The 22,017-nt window shown below is 61.7% G+C and overlaps 1 protein-coding gene across 1 annotated transcript; it reads right to left on the reverse strand.

Moving 5' to 3' along the window:
- Window positions 1-1,602: 1,602 nt before the first annotated feature.
- Window positions 1,603-7,449, reverse strand: VANGL2 (VANGL planar cell polarity protein 2; the record flags this gene model as incomplete). The annotated part of the gene is made up of 7 exons (XM_082495949.1): window positions 1,603-1,863; window positions 2,187-2,418; window positions 3,089-3,224; window positions 3,418-3,554; window positions 4,972-5,579; window positions 7,159-7,279; window positions 7,379-7,449. 7 exons carry the CDS (start codon window positions 7,447-7,449, stop codon window positions 1,603-1,605), a joined length of 1,566 nt encoding a protein of 521 aa, XP_082352075.1.
- Window positions 7,450-22,017: the final 14,568 nt, after the last annotated feature.

A 22,017-nucleotide genomic window follows, 5' to 3' on the forward strand; every position in this document is an offset into this window, starting at 1 on the left:
GTCTTTTTTTTTTTGCAGTAAAACACCCCAAAACGGGTTCCCAGCAGCAGCAGCAGTGATGGAGCTGGGGGCGTACCGGGGGGTGATGATGGGAGCCCAGGCAGGGGTTAGAAACTCCCCCCAAAAATGTTTTCCTGGAAATCAGGACCCCCAGGACCCCTCCCAGCATCTTACCATTGCTACTGGTACTTACTGGGGAAGCCCCCACCCCTCTGGGGTGGCTTAGGTGGCCAGCGTGCCACGGCCCAAGCGGCATCGTTGCCCACCCCCCTCCCTCCCGCAACTCCAAACTCACCCCCTTTTAGTGTTTAGGACAAAACAAACCAAAAAAAATCAAATCCAACTGCACACCTCCCCGGGGTGAAATTTGGCAGCTACCACGATCAAACCAACCCCACCGTGCCCAGTAACAACCCACCACCCCCACTCCCCCACACACCCCTGCACTGGGACCCCACGAGACCCCCAACCCGACCCCAGTGTGGCCGGAACAAAGGGAAAAAAAAATTAAAATAAATCCATGAGGTATTTGTGACCTGAACAAAACCAAGGGAAGGCAAAAAGCTTTTGCGTCCCCAACGGAGAAGCAGGGACCACCGCGGGCCACCTGCCGCCGCGGGACGTTAATTAAGGACCTCATTTGAGCCACGAGCCCTTGTCACCCTCGTCAGGAACCCCTTGTTTCATTCCCCCCCCCCCACTGGCTCCAGGTCTGGGAGCGGACCCCCAAGAGATGTTTGAAGCTGCTCTGCCTGCAACCCAGCTGCGGCTCCAACCGGCGTGGGGAAGATGTCCCCATGGAGATGCTGCTGGGACGAGAAACACAGGTCACCGCGGGAGCGGGGAAACCGCTTGAAAAATAAAACAAACCCCAAAACCCTTCTGCTTCTCTTAAAAACCAGATTTTCACTTGCTTTTGTTAAGAGCTGAGCACGGAAACCATCAGCAGAGAGGCAAGGAGGACGTTCCTACAGTCAGGAGGACGTTCCTACAGCCAGGAGCATCACCGTTCCGGCGTCTTGGATGCCGGGGGAGGTTTTCATAGCAGCCACGGATCGCGGAGGTGTTTGCAAAATACTCCCCAAAATAATAATAATAATAAAAAAAAAAAATCTCTAGGATTAAAAACCAGCCCCAGATGGCGAGCAGTGGTTTAAGGCCAGAGCCAGGACAGTTGCCAGGTAGAAAACGGGCAAGAGCAGAAGGTCCTCGGGACCTGACGGTGCTTGAAGACGCTGGTGAAGAACGTGTTGAGTTAGCCCTTGAGTTATGGCACCGCCATGCCGTCTCCTTCCCGGCCGTGCCACTGTCCTCCGCCGGCTGCGCCTTCTGGGGGGATGCTACACGGACCTGGGTTTCAGGGAGGAAGAGGAGGAGGAGGAGGAGGAGGAGGAAGGGGCTCAGCCCACCCCACCGGTGGCCGAGCCGAGGCGGCGGGCGAGTGGTCACAGGTAGGTGTGATGGAGCTGGGCGTGGGTGCTGCTTCCCGGCGCCCACCGCAGTTCTGCCCTCGAACCGTGGCCTCCCTGAGCCCCAGAGGATGAGCTGGAGGGGTCCGGAGAGGGTCTCCCCCACCCCAACCCCTCTCCATCCCTCTTCAGCTCACACGGATGTCTCCGACTGGAGCCTCATGACGAACTTGTGTGACTTGGGGTCCACGAACTCCTCCGAAAGCTTGAAGAAAGGGATCTTCTTGGTGCTCACCACGAGGCTGAAGTCCTGGCGCTTCAGCACGAAGACCACCCCATCTTTCAGGCCGTTCGTCACCGGCTCCTCACTGACCAGCGTCCACTGCTTGGCCAGCCAACGGTCCTTATGGTACTGGATGGTGGGTCCGGCTGTCAGGTATCGCTCAAGGAACGCCTTGGAGGAGGGAAAGACCACGTGAACATCACCTTCCTATGGCTCAACCTATTATTTTTTTTTTGCAGCCTCAAGCTGCTCAGCAGGTCCTGCAGGATGAACATCCCTGCGCCGCTGGTTCCCATCGCTGTGCATTGCTCCGTTGGGGTTGCACCCGCTTTTCTGGTTCTATCCATGGAATCCCATCAACCCCTTGTCCTCCTCGGGAGGATGTTCTCACGTGGTGGGGAAAAAATCCCACCCAAGTCCTCACCCGCTGGCCCAAGCCCTTGGGTGGACCTGTGGCCCCGTCCCACCTTGCCGTTTCCCCCCACCCGGCGCACCTTGGGCGTCATGTCGTGGGTGATGCAGAACTCAAGGTGCTGCAGGATGCTCTCCATGGTGTGGTAGGGCTGCTGCTTGGTGGTGCGCAGGTACTTCTGCATGGCCCGGGCCATGGAGGCAAAGATGGCCTGAGCCGCCTCCCGCGGGTCCATGATCTCCCGCGGGTTCTTCTGGTCCTCCTCCTGCAGCCGCTTGATGTGGGTGAAGGCTTCTTCCACCGCCACCACCAGCCTGCCAGGAGGAAAGCCAAGGAGGTGGCTGCAGCGGGGCAGAGTCTGGCCACGGGCAGGAGATCCCCTGGGGTTGGGGGGGTGAACCGCTTGCTGCCTGCACGCCTACGGATGGCAGGAACCCAGCTGCCACCCCAAAACAGTTTCGGGGGAGAGATCTGGCTGTGCCACACAACAGCTAGGGAGAAGAGAAGGCTCCGAGGAGACCTCCGAGCTCCTTCCAGTGCCTAAAGGGGCTCCAGGACAGCTGGGGGGGGACTCTGGATCAGGGAGGGGAGCCGTGGGACGAGGGGGAACGGTTTGACACTGACAGAGGGGACTGAGATGAGATATTGGGAAGAAATTGTTGGCTGTGCGGGCGGTGAGCCCCTGGCGCAGGGTGCCCCGAGAAGCTGTGGCTGCCCCATCCCTGGAGGTGTTCAAGGCCAGGTTGGACAGGGCTGGGAGCAACCTGGGCTGGGGGGAGGTGTCCCTGCCCAGGGCAGGGGGTGGAACGAGATGATCTTCAAGTTCCCTTCCAACCCAAACCCTTCCATGACTCTCCAAGAGCAGGGACACCTCGTCTTGGAAGGTGACCCCCGGAGTTTCCCCCTCCCTCCCATCCTCACGGTGGGTCATGGGACGGACACCCGGTGCCGCACGCAGCCCGGTCCCCGCCACTGGCCCCATACCTGGCGCGGCGTTTGCGCACCCTGCGCTCATGCTCTGCCTCCTCATAGTAATACTCATTGTGGCTGTTGTCGCGCCGCCGGGCAGCCGCCGCGATGACGGCCCGGGACTGACCCGTGGAGTTGTTGGTGGTGTTTTCTGCAGGGAATAAAGGATGAGGTTAAAAGAGGGGTTGAGGGGGCTGCGGGGCGCCCGGTGCTCCCCCTGCCCCGTGGCGATCCTGCTCCGGGCTCTGTGGAGCCGAGAGGACCCTCCGGAGAGGAAAACACAGGGGTGGGGGAAAGAAGGAGGAATGAGAACGAGAGGAAAATCCAAGGGAAGGGGAGCTCACCCTCGCCGAGGGAATAGACCTTAAACCCGGACATTTTCTTGGACAGGACGGATTTTGGCAGGTTGAGGAGGGCAGGGTTGTAGACCGGGAAATCGTGGTAATAGTTCTCCAGGATCCACACAGCCGCTCGCTGGATGCTGCAGGGAGACACCGCCGGGCACGGGGAGGGGGACACACACACACACACAGAGGTGGTTAGCACCGCGCTGCGGTGAGACAGGGCTGGGGGGAACGCGGACGGCGCGTGGCACTGCGGGGACACGTTTTCCCACGGGGGGAAGCTCCTCCGGTCCCACTGTGCAGCGTAGGGCAGCGGCGTGGGGCACAAGCGCTGGTGAACACAGGTGTGCACGTGCACACGGCTGAACACACGTGCACGTACGTACACACACACAGATGGATTTTACGGTTGGACTCAGCGATTTTAAAGGTATTTTCCAACCTAAATGACACTATGAATATACACGCATCGATGCATGTGCACATATGTGCTTGCACGCGCATGAATTTCATGGTCGGACTTGACAACTTTAAAGGTCCTTTCCAACCTGAATGACACTATGATTCTATGAACGCACCCGCATCAACGTCTGTGCACATATGCACGTGCGCACACACGAATGCCCATGCACATACGCATGTGCACACCTGTGAATGCATGCGCATGTATGTATGTTCACATGTGCACGTCCACATCCGTCAATGCATGTGCGCACGTGCATGTGCACACACATGAATTTCACGGTTGGACTTGTCCATCTTAAAGGTCCTTTCCAACCGAAATGACTCTGTGGTTCTACGAATGCACACGCATCAACGGCCGTGCACACACCTGAATGCCGGTGCATATGGGCACATATGCATGTGCACAGACACACACGAACGCCCGCACACATGTGCACGTGCACACACATGAATTTCACGGTCGGACTTGAAAACCGAAAATGATTCTGTGGTTCTATGAATGCACACACATCAATGCCCATGCACACATGGCCATGCACATGTCTGAATGCCGGTGCAAGTATGTACGGGCACATATGCACGTGTGCAGCCATCAATGCATGTGCACACACAAATGCACACCACATCAACACCTGTGCACATATCTATGTGCACACATTATGCACGTGCACACGCCCAAATGCCCGTGCGTATATGTATGGGCACATATGCACGTGCACACGCATCAATGCATGCACATACATACGAATGCTCGTGTATATATACACGTACACACACACGAATGCCCATACACATATGCACGTGCACACACACGAATTTCACAGTCGGACTTGACAATCTTAAAGGTCCTTTCCCACCTAAATGACTCTATGACTCTATAAACGCACCCGCATCTACGGCCGTGCACATATGAACGTACACACACACGAATGCCCGTACACGTGTGCACACGCACACACATGAGTTTCATGGCCAGACTTGAGGATCTTAAAGGTCCTTTCCCCCCTAAATAACTCGAGGAACGCACCTGCCTTGCTGCCCGTGCACAGCCACAAAGAGGGGACCCCCACCCCCGTGGCACCCCCGTACCTGAGATGGCCGACGTTGTAGAAGCGGCTGGCCCCGTCAGCGGAGCGCACGGCCTTGAGGGTGAACTGGGGCTGGAGCTGCCGCAGCTCCAGCAGCACCACAGCCATGTAGTGCACGAAGAGCAGTGCGTCCACCAGCGAGACGGCGTACTGAACCACCCCCTGGTAGTTGCGGTCCCGCGAATCCAGGATCCGCACGCCATAGAAAAGCCAGTAGGAGACAACGAGGAGGAAGACAAGCACCATGAGCAACGCTCGGAAGACAAAGACACGGGGGAAGAAGGCTTTGGGGCGCCGGAAGAAGAGAGCCCAGCTGCCCAGCAGGAGGATGAGGAGTTTGAAGGCCACGGAGATGAAGAGCCCCTCGCAGGGTGTCCCGCAGGGCTCCAGCTCCTCCCGCCACAGCAGCTGGGGCAGGAGCATGAAGGCGAGGGGGGTGAGGAAGGCCAGCAGCGCCAGCGCCCCGGCCAGCGCGATGCCCAAGTGCCGGGAGCAGTCCAGGTGGGCACTGTCCTCCATGTCCTTGGTGATGCGGGTGATGTCATCATGCGAGATGCTGTGCTCCGATGTCCCTGTCACCACCGTGGTGGTCTCGCCCCAGTTGTCATCCTGGGGAGGGTGAACAGGAGGGTTATGCGGGGGGGGGGGGTGGCTCTGAGTCATCATCCACCACCACCACCACCCCGTGCCCAGCATCCCGGGGGGGGCCGCCGGACACGCCGGACACCCACCCCACCCCAACTCCACCACTTCCCATCCACCGAACCTCCAAGCCCGGCGCGCTGCCTGGTGCCATCACCCCCATTTTGACAGCAGAAACCTCAGCCTGGGCTGAGGCGGAGGCGGGGGGACGCAGCGATTTGGCTGGGACCCTCTAAATCCTCACCCCCACCCCCCTCCTCATCGGTGGCTCCGTGCCGCTGCGCTCTGCCTCTCCGGCACCGGCGCGAGAGGTTTTGGAAGTGGGAAGGATCCTGCTTCCAGGCAAACCCCCTCATTAGTGGGGCCAGAAGGAACATGCCCAACCACCGTCCCAACACACCCTCACCGCCGCCGCTGGGCACTGCCTCCTCCAGCACAAAGTAGCCGCTGAGCCGGTAGCTCAGAGCACTGGATGGGTCTCCCACCGTACCCCCCGAAATCCCCCCTCCCTCAAAGCCAGAGGGGTGCGGAAATGACCCGGGCGCCGTTTGATTCCTTCCCAGTTAAAAACATGGGGTTTCAGCGGATGGAGAAGTCGTCGTGCCACGGGCGCTGGAAACACCGCTCCAGCACAGTCCATCTGTCCGTCCCCTCCCTCAGACTTTCACGTTCTGTTTTACAGCACTTTGCCATCCCCGAAACTTGGGGTTTTATCGTACTGTATATCCCCCCCCCCCACCTCCCGCTCTGAATTTCTGCAGGAAAGCCAGAATTTCATTCCGAACAGCAAAATTAAACCCCAGCGTGGGGTTTTCCTAAGAGATGGGGAGTGGAGGAGGGACTGGGAGGACCGGTCCGTACCACAACCCATCCCCGGGCGAACCCACGCTGCCATCGGCTTGCTCCGGCCATGGCTGGACCGGGCAGGCTCAGCCGCCAGCAGCCCGCTTGCCGAAAACCCCGCCGGCGCCGACTTCTTGGTGGGGGAAGATGAAAAGAGACGGAGCCGCCCGCGTGGGTGGCTGGGAGATGATTAAAGCCGGGGACCGGGCTCCACGGTGGCCGGAGGAGTGTTGGCACCTCAGCACGGGAGGCCACGGCAGGACCCCCGCGGGACTGGGGCAGGCGGTAGAGAGACGCGGCACCATCCCGTTCACCAGTGTGATCCTGCCCGGAGCCGGGCCAGGGTTATGACACCACAGCACGGCCGAGCCGGCTTCACAGCAGGAGCTGGAGCTAATCCCTCAGGAGTGGATCCCCAGGGTGGAAAACACCCATGCCCACCCTGGCTCCTTCCCCAGGGTGCTGCGACAGCCGGTCCCCTTTCATTTGCCCCCGCGTCGCCCACCCGCCCGCCCTCCCCGCCGGCACCGCTGGCAGGAGCCCATCCGCCAGCTGAGGGCCAACCCAACCGGCTCGACCGCTCCGCCAGGGAGCACCAGGCATGCCGGGAGCCCCCGCGCCCCGCCGGCGGCTCCCACCCTCGGCAGCATCCCCATGGCGGGGCAGAGACACCGACCCCATCCCTCCCCTCTGCCCAACTCACCCTCTCATCCCCCCGGGTCGACTCGTTGTCCAACAAGGGTTCGCCCGGCGCTTGGATGGTCACTGACTTGTCCCCGCGGCTCCCCTCCCGGCTTTTCGAGCGATGCCGGTCCCGCCGGTCCCTGGAAAGCAAAAGATGGGAGCGGGGTGGGTGCAACTGGGGTGGCAGCACCCATCAGGGTCAGAAGACCCCGCCGTGGGGCACGCACTGACCCCCTCACCTGTGCTTGCGGGAGCTGCGGGAATGCCCGGACTTGTAGGAATATCCCGAGTACTGCGACTCATTGTCCATGGTGTCGCAGCGCCGGGGCTTGTGCCGCTCCACGCCGAGGGGCTTGGGTCTGCCTGGCCCCGGGACGGCGGCCAGGGCCTCCTTCAGAGGGGGCTTCTTCAGGCCCAGGGGCACCTTCAAGAAGTCAACCGTCACCTTGAGGGACTCTATTTTGATCACCTGGTCGGGCTTGTCTCAGGAGAAAACGGCTCGCCCACCTGCGGAGGCGATGGGAAGGGTCAGCAGTGGCGTGGTGGCGATCACTGCCACCGGTGATCATCCCCTCGCCCACCATCCCCGCACCACCACAGCTCCAGCCCCGGTGGCAAATGGGGATGGGAATTCAGCAGGGAAAGGGAATTTGGGTCACTTTGGGGCGTTTTCCATTTTATCCTATGCCCGTGCCAGCCTGGGGGTGGCCACCGTTATTAACGACGCCGCCCGATCCGCTTCTGGTTTTGGGTGAGTTAGGCTTTAATTAATATCGCGATCATCATTTTAACTGCCGAGAGAGTGCCTAGGGTGGGGGGCCAAAAAAAAAAAAAAAAGAATAATCGGGCGCAGGCAACGTTTCAGGCCCATCTGGCAGCGTGGGGCTCTGCCCAGACACGTTTCACCAGCACGGAGCCGGGAATGCCGCAGCTGGCAGTCCCGGTTTCTCGAGGGGCGGCATCGCTTCACTGCCGGGAGATCACCACGGTGGCTCTGAGGATGGGACCCCTGATTTGGGCCACCCCAGCGCCACGCGGGGAACTGCGTCCGCCGTCAGCAAGGCCAGCTCGGAGCACATACCGTCACCCCGCGCGCTGACCCACGGCTGCCACGTCATTATTAGCCAACCCCAAACCCCCACTACAGCCATTTGTAGGCACCGACGGATATGAATATACACACGCGCGCACACGAGGGCCACCAACGCCAACCGACGGTGTCACATCTCTGCTGGGTTGGGAAAATAACGCCTTAATTACACCCCGGGCGGGCAGCGCCAGGCGCCGGCAACTTGGGCAAAGGCTCGAGGGACGCGGGCGGGAGTTGGGTGTCTGCGTCAGTGGTCCACCAGGGTCCCAGTCCGGGTCACCCACTGGTTTTGGGGACTGCTTACAGCCCCGGCGCTGGGTCTGTGATGCCACCAGGGAGGGGACCCGGACGCAGACGTGAGCCACGGGGGATGTCACGCTGCCCAATCCACGCCAGGGGATGCCAGTCCCCATCGGAGGGGTCCCGCCAAATCCTCCTGCCCTCGTCCTAAGGGTTTTGGGGGGCTGCGGGCATTAGGCACCCCCCAGAGCCCTAAATTCCCCTTCCCAGCCAGTACTGCGCGCCAGGGTTGGGGGTAGACACGACACTGGCTGTGTTTGGGGGTGGGCCCGTGCCGGGTTACCGGGGAAATGCCATTTCACCCAAATAAAACCCAAATGTCTTTTTTGGCCTCTTTTTCCAAGGCCTCGAGGAGGGGGAGACGGGGGCCGAGGAGGCAAAAAGGGAGGGCAGGCGGGAGGGGGATCCTTTTGTCCCAGATGCTGGATGCTCACACGTTTATCACTATGGAAACAAAAGCCCCCCCCTCCCCGCCCCCCCCCCCCATAGCGGTTGTCTAGGAGATGGCGACAGGTCCAAGAGCTCGTCCCAGCATCCCCAGCGAGCGATGGGGGAAGGGGCCGGCAGAGAAAGGACCCCCCTGTGCCCCCCCCCAACCTCCTCTCCTGCCAGCCCCCCCCCCCCCCCCCCCTTTTCTGGGCTTTGTTTGCAGGCAGGGACTGGTTTCTGCTGGGAACAATGCCTCTGCCTCCATCAGCGGGGCCAAGGACTGCCTTGGCCCCAGTATGGCCCATTAAAACCAGTAGGGGGTTGATACTGGGGCAGGGGATGGACCGGGGGGGCGACTCACCGGCGGGGGGGTGCGGGATGTTGGGGCGATGCGGCTGCAGACGGGCACTGTCCCCTGTCCCGGCGGTCACCGAGGCACTTGGGGCATCCTGAGCCTCCGGCGGCGATGACATCCAGCTGACGGGTACCAGAGGGGGGCTGAGCATGGAGGGGGGGTGTGGGGTCCGCTCACGGCACGGGCGGCAGCGCCGAGGGTCCGCGGTCGAGCTGGGGGAAGCAAGAGAGAAGGAAATCAGGAACCGAGCATCCCTGCCGCCCCCGGATGCTTCGTGGCGTCCCCTCCCTGGGAAGTGGGACCACGCGCATGCCGTGACGGCCACCCAACTGCGTGTTTCTGGGGGAGAGCCTGGACTGGATGTCCCCACTGACGCCACTACAGCCCCAAACCTGTCCCGGCATCACCTCCATGCTATATCGGCACCCTGCCCCGTACACCGGCACTGCGTGGCCACCGGATACGACCCTCCCCGCGGTGCCCAGAGCCAGGCTCAGCACTGCTCCGGCACACACTCCCCCCCCGGCTCCTGCCAGAGCCCGGCACGCCTGGAGAGGCGAAGCTGCTTTATCAGCCAAAATCAAGATGGGGTTTTCCAAAATGTCTCAGTGACTCAAGGCACCAGCCCCGTGGGTTTAATGCTCCTGGGCCACCACAGTGCCATGGCCAGCAGCCATGCTTCCAAGCCTGTCCCTGGGTCTGGGGACAGCTTCACCAGTGGCATGGCAACGCCAGGGCCATCTAGCTCCCAAGGCAAAGCCAGAGCCGGGGGATGAAGGCTGATGTGTTTGGAGGGAGAACAACGCATTTCCAAGGGGAGCGAGCAATGAGCCATGGGAACGCTGGAGAGGGCTGCGGTGAGCCCGGTCCTTCAATCCCAATCTGGTGATGGGGCAGAGCTTACAGGCAGAGGTGTTAGAGAATCCTGGAAGGGTTTGGGTTGGAAGGGACCTTGAAGACGGTCTAGTTCCAACCCCCCTGCCCTGGGCAGGGACACCTCCCACCAGCCCAGGTTGCTCCAAGCCTTGAACACCTCCAGGGATGGGGCAGCAACAGCTTCTCGGGGCAACCTGCACCAGGGGCTCACCGCCCTCACAGCCAACAATTTCTTCACAATATCTCATCTCAATCTCCCCTCTTCCAGTCTGAAGCCATTCCCACTCATCCTATCACTCCATGCCCTTGTAAAAAGTCCTTCTTCAGCTCTCCTGGAGCCCCTTTAGGCACTGGAAGGGGCTCGGAGGTCTCCGCGGAGCCTTCTCTTCTCCAGGCTGAGCACCACCAACTCTCCCAGCCTGTCCTCCCCGCAGAGGGTCTCCAGCCCTCCCAGCATCTCCGTAAAGATCTTTGGAGCCCGTTCCCAGGGCAGACCAGCGGTGTGGGATGGTTTGCTCCAGGGCGATCCATGGATGAACCACAGGTGATCTCCGCCCCCGAACCAGGGCTCTGCTCCAGCTGACGAGGACCCTCCAGGAGGTCTCACCCATACCAAAATGGCCAAACTTTCTCCCCAGCAAAGGCTGTTGCGGGGAAAAAACCCCAAACCCAGCAGTTTTTCAAGGTTAATTTGGAAATCAAGCAGCCATCCCGCAGGTCGCTGGAACCAGGAGCTCCTCATCCTCCCGTCCCATGCCGCTCCAGTGCCAGTGGAGCAACTCGGCCGCTCCGGTGGGGAAAAAAGGGATTTTTATTTCTTTTGGGGGGGGGGGGGGGGATGGTTTGCCCGGCAGAGTGGGGAAAGCCGATTCAGCAGCACACAGTGCTCAGGTGGAGATGCTGGAAATGGATAACTCAGCTCCAGGAGGAGAAGCTGCTTCGCCTTACTGAGCCCGTGGAGATGCCGAGCAGCCGCCGAGCGCCAGGAGCGAGAGCCAGATGCATGCAAACGAGAGGGAAAAATCACATTTTTAATAACGAGGTGATTAACCATCAGAACAAACTCTCCAGGGCGGCGGGACAGGGGGTGGGGGGAGGTGATTTGCCATCTCTTGACATCTTCAAGTCCGGACTGGATGGCTTCTCGGGATGATGCCAGAGCACATTGCAGGGTTCAAAGCGGCGAGAGCTCAGTCGGGGCTTCGGGGCAGTCAGAAAAGCTGCTGCCGCCGTCTCTCCTGCCTTTGAGTCCATGAACCTCATACACGAACCACCTTTTGCACTCAAATGTTCAAAAAAATAGATCCAAGCGCTTCTGGATGAGAAAGCTTTCTTCTTTCAAACGGCTCCAGGGCAAAGCCCCAGAGGGAAATCCTCTCCTCCCATCCCTTCGGACCGGGTGGCACAACCCCACGCCACGTGGTTCTCTCCCCGCTTTATTCAGCGCCAAGTCCTCGTGCGAGCCGGGCACGCCGTTTGCCGGAGAGGAAAAAAAAAAACAACAAACCAACCCTGCTTTGGGCAAAGGGGGCAGAGGGAAAATCCAGTGGCTGAACAACTTCTATCCCGGCCGAGAGGGTCGGGATCGAGCCGGCTGCCTTCGCGCCAGAGCGGATCGGCAAGCGCCCACCCACTCCCACACCAGAACCCGCCAGTTTCCGCTGCGGGTGCCCTTTTTCCAGCATCCTCCCGTCCTGATCAATTAGATAAACACCAGCGTTACGTCCGGATGCTGTAACATGGCTGAGAGAGGGGTGCGAAGCCCTTCGCACGGCGGCGATAGCCGACTTCCCATCGCCAATGCCAAGCAGGAGCAGAAGGCAACATCAGCGTGGCCACATCTGGGCAGGTGTTTTCCCGCTTGACCCAACAAGCATCGTGGCAACTTGGGAAACTGAGTCACGGAGAGGGTCAGGAGGACCCGGCGGTCCTGGATTCCCGGTACATGACTCCACCGCTGTTTATCCTCCTAACAAGCCTGGGAGGGCTGGAAGCACCACTCTGCCCACAGCAGAGATGGGGAAACTGAGGCACAGCGCACACTGGCACCCATAGCTGCTTACTGACGGGCAGAAAACCTAACATGAGCCTCAGCCCTGCCTCACGCCACAAATTTTGGGCCGTATGGGGAGGTTGGCCCGGGGACCCCTGAGCCACGATGCCCACAGTGGGGATGTTGCCCGGAAACGCCTCCAAAACTGGCGTGGGAACGGGAGGCACCTCCTGGCCGCGGCACACGGCTCCGCCGAGCCGAACGCCCGGCACATTTGCTTGCTCGGCTACACAAACACGCCTTGCTGCCTCTGCACAATAGGCGCCTTCCCCGGCCGGCTACCAACCGCGCTCCCCCGCCGGCCACCACCCCCCCAGAGCCCCGCGCTGCTGGGGAAGCGAGAGGTGGTGGCGGGGAACGGAGGAGGGGGACCGGACGACGGAGCAATGACCGTATTTCAAATATGCCACCGAATGCCGGGGAGACCAAAGAGGCTGCCAATACCACCGGGTGCCCCGCAAAGGTGGGGAATGGTGCGTGGTGGGGAAAAAACCCATGGGTGCTCCTGCTGGGATGGAGGGGGGGAGATGGGGTGCCCAGGCAGGACCTGGGGGGGTCAAAGCAGACCTACACCCCCCCACCTCCCCCCAAGTCTATTCAAGCACCGTGAAAACAGCCATCCCGGCTCCCCCCTCCATCGCTCCGGGCCTGGAAGATGCCACCGCTGTGAGGAATCCACAAACTTCCAGCTTTTATCGGTCCGTTGGCACGACCAGGCGCTTTCGGCGGGACGCAGGAAAGGCCCATGGGAAGCCCCAGTGGCTTAATCCAACTCCCCCATGGGGGCTCATTCCGCTCTCAAATTGCCCGGCGTCAGCTTGGATGCAGAAGGTTTAATATCCCTTCCAAACTGCCAGCTTTAATTACAATCACTCGGGATTGTTACAATATCCACGGGAATGTCCAGTCCCTCCAGCGCGCGGTCCCCACTGAGGTTCCTCCGGCGGGGAAATCCCACCGTGGGCAGTTACGGCACAAAGCTGCCAGCCTTTCTCCCGGCATTTCAATCCCGTTGTGTGTCCGGCAGTGACGGAGCCGCATCGGGCGGCAGGGATGCGACTGGCTGCCTCCGTGCGGGTAAAAATGACCGCACCGAGATCTAGAACCAGAGGGAGAAAAAAAAAACAACCAAAAAAAAAAAACCCCAAAAACCAACGAAACAACCAACCAACCAAAAATAAAATATAAAAAAAAAAAAAAAAAAAAAAAAGAAGGATTTGCATGAGAACGGGGCTGGATGCAAAGAGAAAAGGATTTGCATTGCTAAACGTGCCAGCACCGAGGGATCCTAACCGCGGCTACCATGTGCCCACCTGCTCCATCAACCCATTGAGGGGCTCAGCCCGCACCTCGCATCCCCACAGCCCTCCATCGCCCTCGGCCCGAGCTCGGGGTGAGAGGACGAGCGGCTGTTTGGCCCGCATGGTCTCTCGGTGCCGGGTGCCGGTGGGATGATGGCACCACAGTACTCAGCACATCGCCGCCAAGGTGCTGCAGCTGCCCGAATCCCATCTGCCCCATCCCTTCCTGCGCCCACTGCCACCGCCAGCCACACTAGTGGCACTCCAGCGCGAGGTGACAAACCTACGGTCACCCTGCGGCATGGGAGGATGCAAATGCCACGCTCCCGGTGGGTGACGAGCATCCGAGTGGTGCCGTGGGATGCCTGGATGGGGTGAGCTGAGGAGGCGCCAGGGGTCCGACACTTGTTATTTTGATATCAGCGCCTTCTCCAAGAGCATCGTCGGCAGGTCGGTCCCCCAAAGTGCTGCAGCCACACCCCAAAAAGCCAGTTCCTACCCCAAAAAGCCAGTTCCTACCCCAAAAGGAGCATAAGCCACTGCGCTTTTAGATCGATTATAGCTCTGCTCCATCAACTCCAGGTGTCTAATACTAAACCCTACTAAATCCTGCCGGGCTGCGGCAGGCGGGCAGACAGCGTTATCCGTTGTCTCAGAGCCTGGAAAAGCAGCGTGGAGACGGGATCCGTTTGGGTCCAGGCAAGGAGCAAAGCCTTCACCCACCAATTGCAGTGCTTGAGGTGGGGCCGCGCTCAGCCCGAGGCACCAAACGCTTTTGGGAGGGCACGAGGGGGAAAACAAAAAATCCCAAATGCCTCGCGTGGGGTCTGGTTTTTGGCGGCTGGTCCGGCCGCCCCGCTGCCCCCGGGGCTGAGCTCTGGCTGCTGCATTGCTGCCACTCGCACTGGCGGGGGCAGCCCCAGGGAAAGCGGTTGGTTTTCTCCAAAGCTGCCCGCCAAGCATCCTGGCTGGACAATAAAGCCATAAAGCATCCGCCGCCCGCCCCGACCCTCAGAAAACAGAACCGAAATGGAAAATTAACTTGGATTGAAGACACAGGGCTGATCAAGCTGTGTGAGGGGAGTCCCTGCCATCCCCCAAACCCCCTTCGGCCCCATTGTCTGCGAGTTGAGGAAAAAAAACAAGAAACCACATTTGAGCAGTCGAATGGCTGAAGGGAGCCCAGAAGGGGGACAGGGATGGTGCCCTCCATCCTCAGGGCTGTGCCCACGCGACCCAGCGAACCCACTACCCTATACCAACCCACCCCAGTGGTCCCACAGCCTGGCGAGGGGCCACCACCGGCTCAAACGAAGACGGCCGCTAATTAAATCAGCCACTCTCACCCTGAGCTCGTCGACCCCCCCCACCCCAGCACAAAGCCGGTGTAAATTCACGGGAGAAGCCCGACCACGCGAGAGATTGAGTCTGACTCAGGCTGCCTTGGAGCCCGGCTCACTCCCAACGCAATCCCGAATCGCTGTGATTAAGCAACAGCCATCCCCAGAGGCTCTGGGAAGATAATATTTAATTCTTCTTTTTTTTTTTTTGTTTTAAAACCTCCGCCTCGGTTATTATACCAGGGCCTGGAGGTGGTAATGGTGGTGGTGGGGAAAAAAACAGTCTCTACGCCCTCTCCCAAGGAAATAAAGCCTCTCGCCCCAGACAGAGCAGCGGGGCCGGTGTCTGCACCCGACGTAGAGGGGAGGGAACTCCCTGTTGGCTCAGGGCGTCGCGCCAGGACGGGACCGAGATAAACCGGATCAGAATCCGGCTGGGTTTCTCCCAGAAGCAGGTGAGTGTGTTGGCGAGGAGGACCAGACCTTGCTTTGAGGGTCCGGCAGATCTGGCAGGAGCATCAGGATGGTCTTCGTCACTCCATCCTCAGAGGAGCCACTGGGCCGGTACCGGGGTGGACACCCCGTGGGTGCCCACCCTCATCCCCCAACTGCTTTATTGCCACCTTACCCCTGTGCTGGGCACAAAGTGCTCGGAGGCCAAGGGCTGCTTGACCGCAGCGGGACAGCTTGCCCAGTCAATCCCAGTATAAGCGTGTCCACCGCGGAGTGGGAAAGCCACAGGCAGCGGTGCCGGGCTGGATGCAACTTGGAGGGGGATGACGATGAGGATGACCTGTCCCCCCCTGCATCCCCCCACCAGGGGTGTCCACCAGGGCCAGTGCAGCCCTGAGGAAAAGGCACAAACCGCCACCCCGGCTGCATCCTCAGCACCCACTACTCCCCCAAAAAGGACCAAACCCCCCCATAATTCCGGTTTGGGGGGAAGAGAAGGGGGGGGGGGGGGGGCTGGGGAGGAGGGGATGGGGGGGAGGGAGATGGGGAGGATGGGGGGACCCCCCTTCCTGGCAGCACCCCTCCCCGCCCCATCTCCCTCCCCGCTGCCCCCGACCCCCCGGGGGCTGACCGAGCCGCCGCTCCCCACCCGCCCGTGGGCCGTGAGCGCAGGAAAGTCCGCGGCTTCCCAGGCCCGACCGTGCGGGGACACGCCGAGCTCCGGCCCCGCTCCCGCTCCCGGTGCCCGCGGCGCGGTGGCTCCGCTGTGTCCCGTCTCCGCCGTCGTAGTACCCCCCTTCTCCATCCCCAGTCCCCCCCATTCCATCCCCGGTACTCACCATCTCCACCGCACCTTTGTGCCCGTCCTCCCCACCCCCCGCCCCCGACACCAAATCCCGGCGCTGCTGCCGCGGCGGCGGCGGCGAGGAGGAGGAGGGAAAAGGAGGAGGAGGAGGAGGAGGAGGAGGAGGAGGAGGAGGCGGAGGCGGAGGAAACCCCGAATCCCAGCGGAGCACCCCCCCCCCCCCTTACTCCAGCCCCGCCGCCCGGTCCCGGTCGTCCCCCCCGCGCCGCTCTTCCCGGCCGCTCCCCCGCGCCCGCCCATTGTCTCCGCTCCGCGCTCCCGCCGCCCCTCCGGGGCCATTGTCTGATGGGGCGGGGGGGGACGGGACACGGAGGGGACCCACGGCAGCCTGCCCCCATACCTGCAGGTGGGGAGGGGGTCCCGCCCCGGGGTGGGGGGACACCCCGGGGGGGGTGGGGGTGGTCTCGCCTGTGGGGGGGGTCTCACCCGTGGAGGGGGTGGTGTCGCCCGTGGGAGGGGGTCTCGCCAGTGAGGAGGGGTGTCTCGCCTGGAGGGGGTGTTCCTTGTCCGTGGGGGGGGGGGTCCCGCCTGTGGGAGTGGGATCTCGCCCGTGGGGGGGCGTCTCGCCCGTGTGTGGGGGTGGTCTCGCCCGTGGGGGTGTGCCTCGTCCGTGTGTGGGGGGATCTCGCCCGTGGGGAGTGGGCGTGGGGGTGTTCAGGGTTAAGCCCCCCAGGTGTCAGCAGTCGGTGGGGTGATGCAGAGCCCACGAGGGGTTCACTGCGCCCCCCAAAGTGCCCCTCTGCACCCGGGGGTCACCGTGCCCCCCCCAAATGCCCCTCTGCACCCAGACATGAGCACGGCCATGCCCGCGAGGGTCGAAGGGGGGAGGGAGGAAGGACGAGCCTCGGCCCTGGCAGAGGTACCCCCAGAGGGGCAACAGCCCATTGGGGTCCCGTTCCTGCCCCCCCTTCGTGCTGGGCCGGGCTGTTTTGGGGTGGGGGTGAGGATGTGGCTGTGTACAAGCGGTTCCCTGTGGCCTTTGGGTGCCCTCACCCATGAAAACTGATTCCGTGGCCCCCCCTCTGTCCCCCGCTGCGTCTGGGTGGAGAATCCACCCGGGACCCCCGTGGTAAAGGCGTCCCAGTTTGGCCCAGGTACAGGTCACGGCACATGGGAGCCCCGACCCCCTGCTCCACCCAGGCCCCCGTCGCATTGGGCTGGGTGGGAGCCCCCAGAAGACCCTCACCCCACCTCCCACCCCCGGGACCCCCAGGGATGGGGGAGGACACGGGGGACAGCAGCTCAGCACACACCTGCAGACCCTCCAGGGAGCCGGGGGGGGGGGGGGTGGGGGAGCTGGAAAGGATGCAGCCATGCATGGGGTCCCTTATGGGGGTCTCAGACCCCACTGCTTTGGAGCAGCAACCCCCAAAATGGGGTCCGTGGGCTTCCACTCGCATCCCTGGTAGTGTGTGTGTGCGTGGGGGGCACTGGTCATAAAGGGGTGGCCCAGCACCCCCACCTGCTCCAGAGGGAGGGACCCCCTGAACCCCACCCTCTGGGGTCCAGGGACCCCCCCGTAAAGCTAGTCCCTCCACTGGGTGAGGCGTGGGAACCCCCAAACCACGCGTGGGACACACCGCGACAGAAACACCACATGACCGGAACAACCGCGCCACACCGCCGCCGGGGCGCTTTATATCAATGAGCGAAGCTGGGAAAGGACAGGGCCCCGCCCCCTGGCCCGCGGGCTGCCCAATGACGTGCGGCCGCTCTCCTCCCGGCGCACGCCATTGGCTGGATTTAAATGGCTTGTTTTCCCTTAATGGCAAGGAGGGGTTGGGACGGGGGCGGGGGCGGGGGCGGGGGCGGGGGCGGGGGCGGGGGCGGGGGCAGGGGCAGGGGCAGGGGCAGGGGCAGGGGCAGGGGCAGGGGCAGGGGCAGGGGCAGGGGCAGGGGCAGGGGCAGGTTAATCCTTGGCTTGTCCCAGGCCAGTTTTGGGGGGTGACCTGCCCCATCTGAGCCCCAGCACAGCTCAACCCATATGTTTTGGGTCCCTCTGGGTCACCTCCCCACAAACGTGCGCCCCATAAGGCGAAGCACTATGTGGGTGGTGTCCCCAACAGTCTCTCCGCAGCATCCAGAGGTCCAGGCTGAGCTCGGTGAGGGCTGTCGGGTCGGAGAGAAGGGAGGAAAAAGCCAGAGCCGTAAGATGGGAGGATGGAGGTAGGGTCGCCTCGGGAGGGACCCCCCGAGTCTGGCCAGTTTGTGCCTTTTTTTTTATGGAGGGTCTCGGCTGTCATGGAGGAGACCATCTAGGAACCATCGTTGTGGCTCCTGCCATGGGGTGCCCCACACAGCTCAGCCAGTGACACCCCACTGTGGATTTTCCTGCCCCTCAGTGGGGCTCCGTGGGGAAGTCCAGCTCCAGCCTGTTCTCTGGGGGCTGCTCCAGGTCCTTCTCCACCTACGCCATGGCACGGAGACCCCACACTGCGTCCTGCACCCACCACAGAGACTTGAAGGAGGTGGATCCTGCGCTGGGTCCTCCGGCTCCTGGCACGGAACTAGGGGGGTTGGTGTCCCCCCCCTTTTCACATGGCTCAATGGGCTGTGGGAGTCACTGGAGTCAACTTAGGGGTGCGGGAGCTGCGGCCAAGTTTGGGTCCTCGTGACCCAGCAGATCTTGGGGATCACTGCCGAATGTGGGTCCCCTCTGTTCTCCCTTCCCCCTGCAGCCAGCTGCCCCATGCTGTCCCCTTGCTCCCGCTCCAGGAGTGATTAATGGGTCCTCAGAGCTCGTTCCTGGCCAGCTGGGGTTGCTGGAGCCTCCCTGCCATCTGGGAAGGGCCGCATTGTTCCACCGCATGATTTACAGGGACTGTCCCCTCCCTCTGCATCTTGCTCTCAGGAATCATAGAAGGGTTTGGGTTGGAAGGGACCTTGAAGATCATCTCTTTCCAACCCCCCTGCCCTGAGCAGGGACACCTCCCACCAGCCCAGGTTGCTCCAAGCCCCGTCCAACCCGGCCTTGAACACCTCCAGGAATGGGGCAGCCACAGCTTCTTGGGGCACCCTGCGCCAGGGGCTCACCACCCTCACAGCCAACAATTCCTTCCTCAGATCTCATCTAAATCTCCCCTCATCCAGTCTGAAGCCATTCCACCTCATCCTATCACTACATGCCTTTGTAAAAAGCCCCCCCCCCCCCCCCCCCCCAGCTCTCCTGGAGCCCCCTTAGGCACTGGAAGAGGCTCGGAGGTCTCCACGGAGCCTTCTCTTCTCCAGGCTGAACCCCCCCCAACTCTCCCAGCCTGTCCTCCCAGCAGAGGGGCTCCAGCCCTCGCAGCATCTCCGGGGCCTCCTCTGGCCCCGCTTCACCAGGTCCATGTCTTTCCTATGTTGGGGTCTCCAGAGCTGGACGTAGTGCTCCAGGTGGGCTCTCACCAGAGTAGAGGGGAAGATCACCTCCAGAAGAGCCTGCTTGGCTCTGCGAGGTGCTCAGCCCTGTCCCATGTGGAGCACCCGGGATCAGCAGCGCACAGGGTGTTGGGCGCTTCCCATCCATCTCCCGGGGATGAAGGGGTCCCCAGAACCCTCCCTGTCTTGCCTTGTTCTTGGAAACGACCTTCTGCAGAGCAGAGAAGAGCCAGGGACCCTTCTGAAGTCTTCATACACCTCCTTGAGCAGAGCTGGGGGGCAGTTGTATCCCCTTCACGCCCTCCAGAGCCGCCCCACCACCCTACACACTAACAGCCGGGTCCAACGCCCATCGGCCAGGCTTCCTGCTCTGCAGGGATGGGGGGGCAGAGGCTCCAGGCAGACAACTCCAGAGACCAGGAGTCGTAGAAAGCAGCGTGGCCAACCTCTCCCTGCCCTGGGGAAGGATCAGCAGCATCTAACCCATCCCCACAGAGGTTTGGTGCGAGCCGGAGATCATGCCAGACCCTCCTCGGCGCGCTGGCCGTCCTCTCCCAGCACCACGCGCTGTGGACCCTGCCTGGGGACACACACACACGGGTCCCAAACTGACCCCGCTATGTGCCATCTCTGGTCTCTGTCCAGGTGGGCTCGTTATCTCTGCGATGTGATCACCGGCATGAGGTAGCCAATGGCTCGTGTGCTCCTGCTCTGTGTCTCCAAGGAAGGGATCGGATACAGTGCCTTATCGAGTGAGACCATCGGCCCTTTTGGGCTGAGGCCCGTCTCTCTCAGCCACCCATCTCTCATCGCCATCGCCGCCTCAGGGGACCCCTGGGCTCTAAACCAAGCATGAAACGGGCATGGAAAATGATGGGTCACGGCAGATGCTTTTGGGAAGGTCCCACGTGGGCGCATGGGTGCCCTTTGCACCCTTTGTCCCTTGCACCGGTCCTGGTCCCAGCGGGGTTTGCGGAAGGTCCCTTCTCAGGGGACGGGGATGCTCCAGGGCCCGGCTAGCAGGGAGGGGGATCCCCAGCCTTGGTGGGGGCGGGGGGGGGGGTGACAGGGGGTCTGGTGGGATCGTGCAGGGCTCCGTCCTGGGGACCCAGCAGATGGCACTGCCGCCTCGCGCAGCCAAGCTGGGGACACAGCTGCTGCCCACCGTGACATCCCTCGGGGGACCCGGGCACACACAGGGGTGTCCTTCACCCTTCCCAACCTGGGGTGTCACCTCCTGCCCTGTTTACTCCTTTTTGGGAGAGGAAGGGACGTGGAAGGGGGGCAAGAGCCACCCCCACATCATTGTCCCTGGGGCAGGGACACGGAAACGCCGCCGGGCAGAAACATCTGAGCAGCTCCGTACCTCTCCATTTGTATCTGCACCTTCAGGACTTGGTTTTGTTGTTTTTTTTCTCTTTTTTTCTGTGGGTATTTTTCAAATGAAAAGCGGTTGTGAAACATTCCTCGTGCGCGCACCTCCCCGCGCACCGGCCCCAGCGTCCTCCAGAGGCTGGGGAAGGGATGGAGAGATGGAGAGGTGTACGGGGAAGGGATGGAGAGATGGAGAGGTGTATGGGGAAGGAGAGAGAGATACGGAAATAGCCGTGGGAATAGAGAAAGGGTCAGGAATTGTCTGGGAAAATGCTTGAGGAGGTGGAGGAGAAGCTGAGCTGCCTGTTACCCTGCCTGCCCGCGAGCACAAAGAGCAGGCAAGGGACCCAATCTGTCGGAGATGACAGCAAGGCCAGAACCAGCATCTAAATTAGCATGAAGTGTTTCCATTGTGCAAGGCACAATGAGGACCATATGTCAGGGCCGGGGCTGGCAGCCGGCAACAACGGGCCCGCAGAGGTTTGGGAGCCGGCGCTGCGGCGGAGCTCGGGCTGCCCTAACCCCATTACTGCCTCCCGGAGTGTGTGGGGTGGGGGGTGGGATGGGGACGGCCGTCCTGCACCAACTTGCGTGGGATGGACACAGCTGGCCCGCACCGACCTCCATGGGATGGGGACGGCCATCCCACACCAACCTCTGTGGGATGGGGATGGCCATCCTGCACTGACCTCTATGGGATGGAGACAGCTGTCCCACACCAACCTCCATGGGATAGAGATGGCCATCCCACAGCAACCTCTGTGGGATGCACATGACCATCCCGCATCAACCTTCGTGGGATGGGGACGGCCATCCCACACCAACCACTCGGGGATGGAGATGGCCATCCCACACCACCCTCCATGGGATGGGGACCGCTGTCCTGCACCAATCTCCATGGGATGGGGACAGCCATCCTGCACCAGCCTCTGTGGGATGTAGATGACCATCCCGCACTGACCTCTGTGGGATGAGGACAGTTATCCCGCACTGACCTCTGTGGGATGGGGACAGCTGTCCCATACCAACCTCCATGGGATAGGGATGGCCATCTCACACCAACCACTTTGGGATGGAGATGG

Source organism: Vanellus vanellus (genome assembly GCF_965231255.1).
Source record: "Vanellus vanellus genome assembly, chromosome: 27".
Lineage (NCBI taxonomy): Eukaryota > Metazoa > Chordata > Aves > Charadriiformes > Charadriidae > Vanellus > Vanellus vanellus.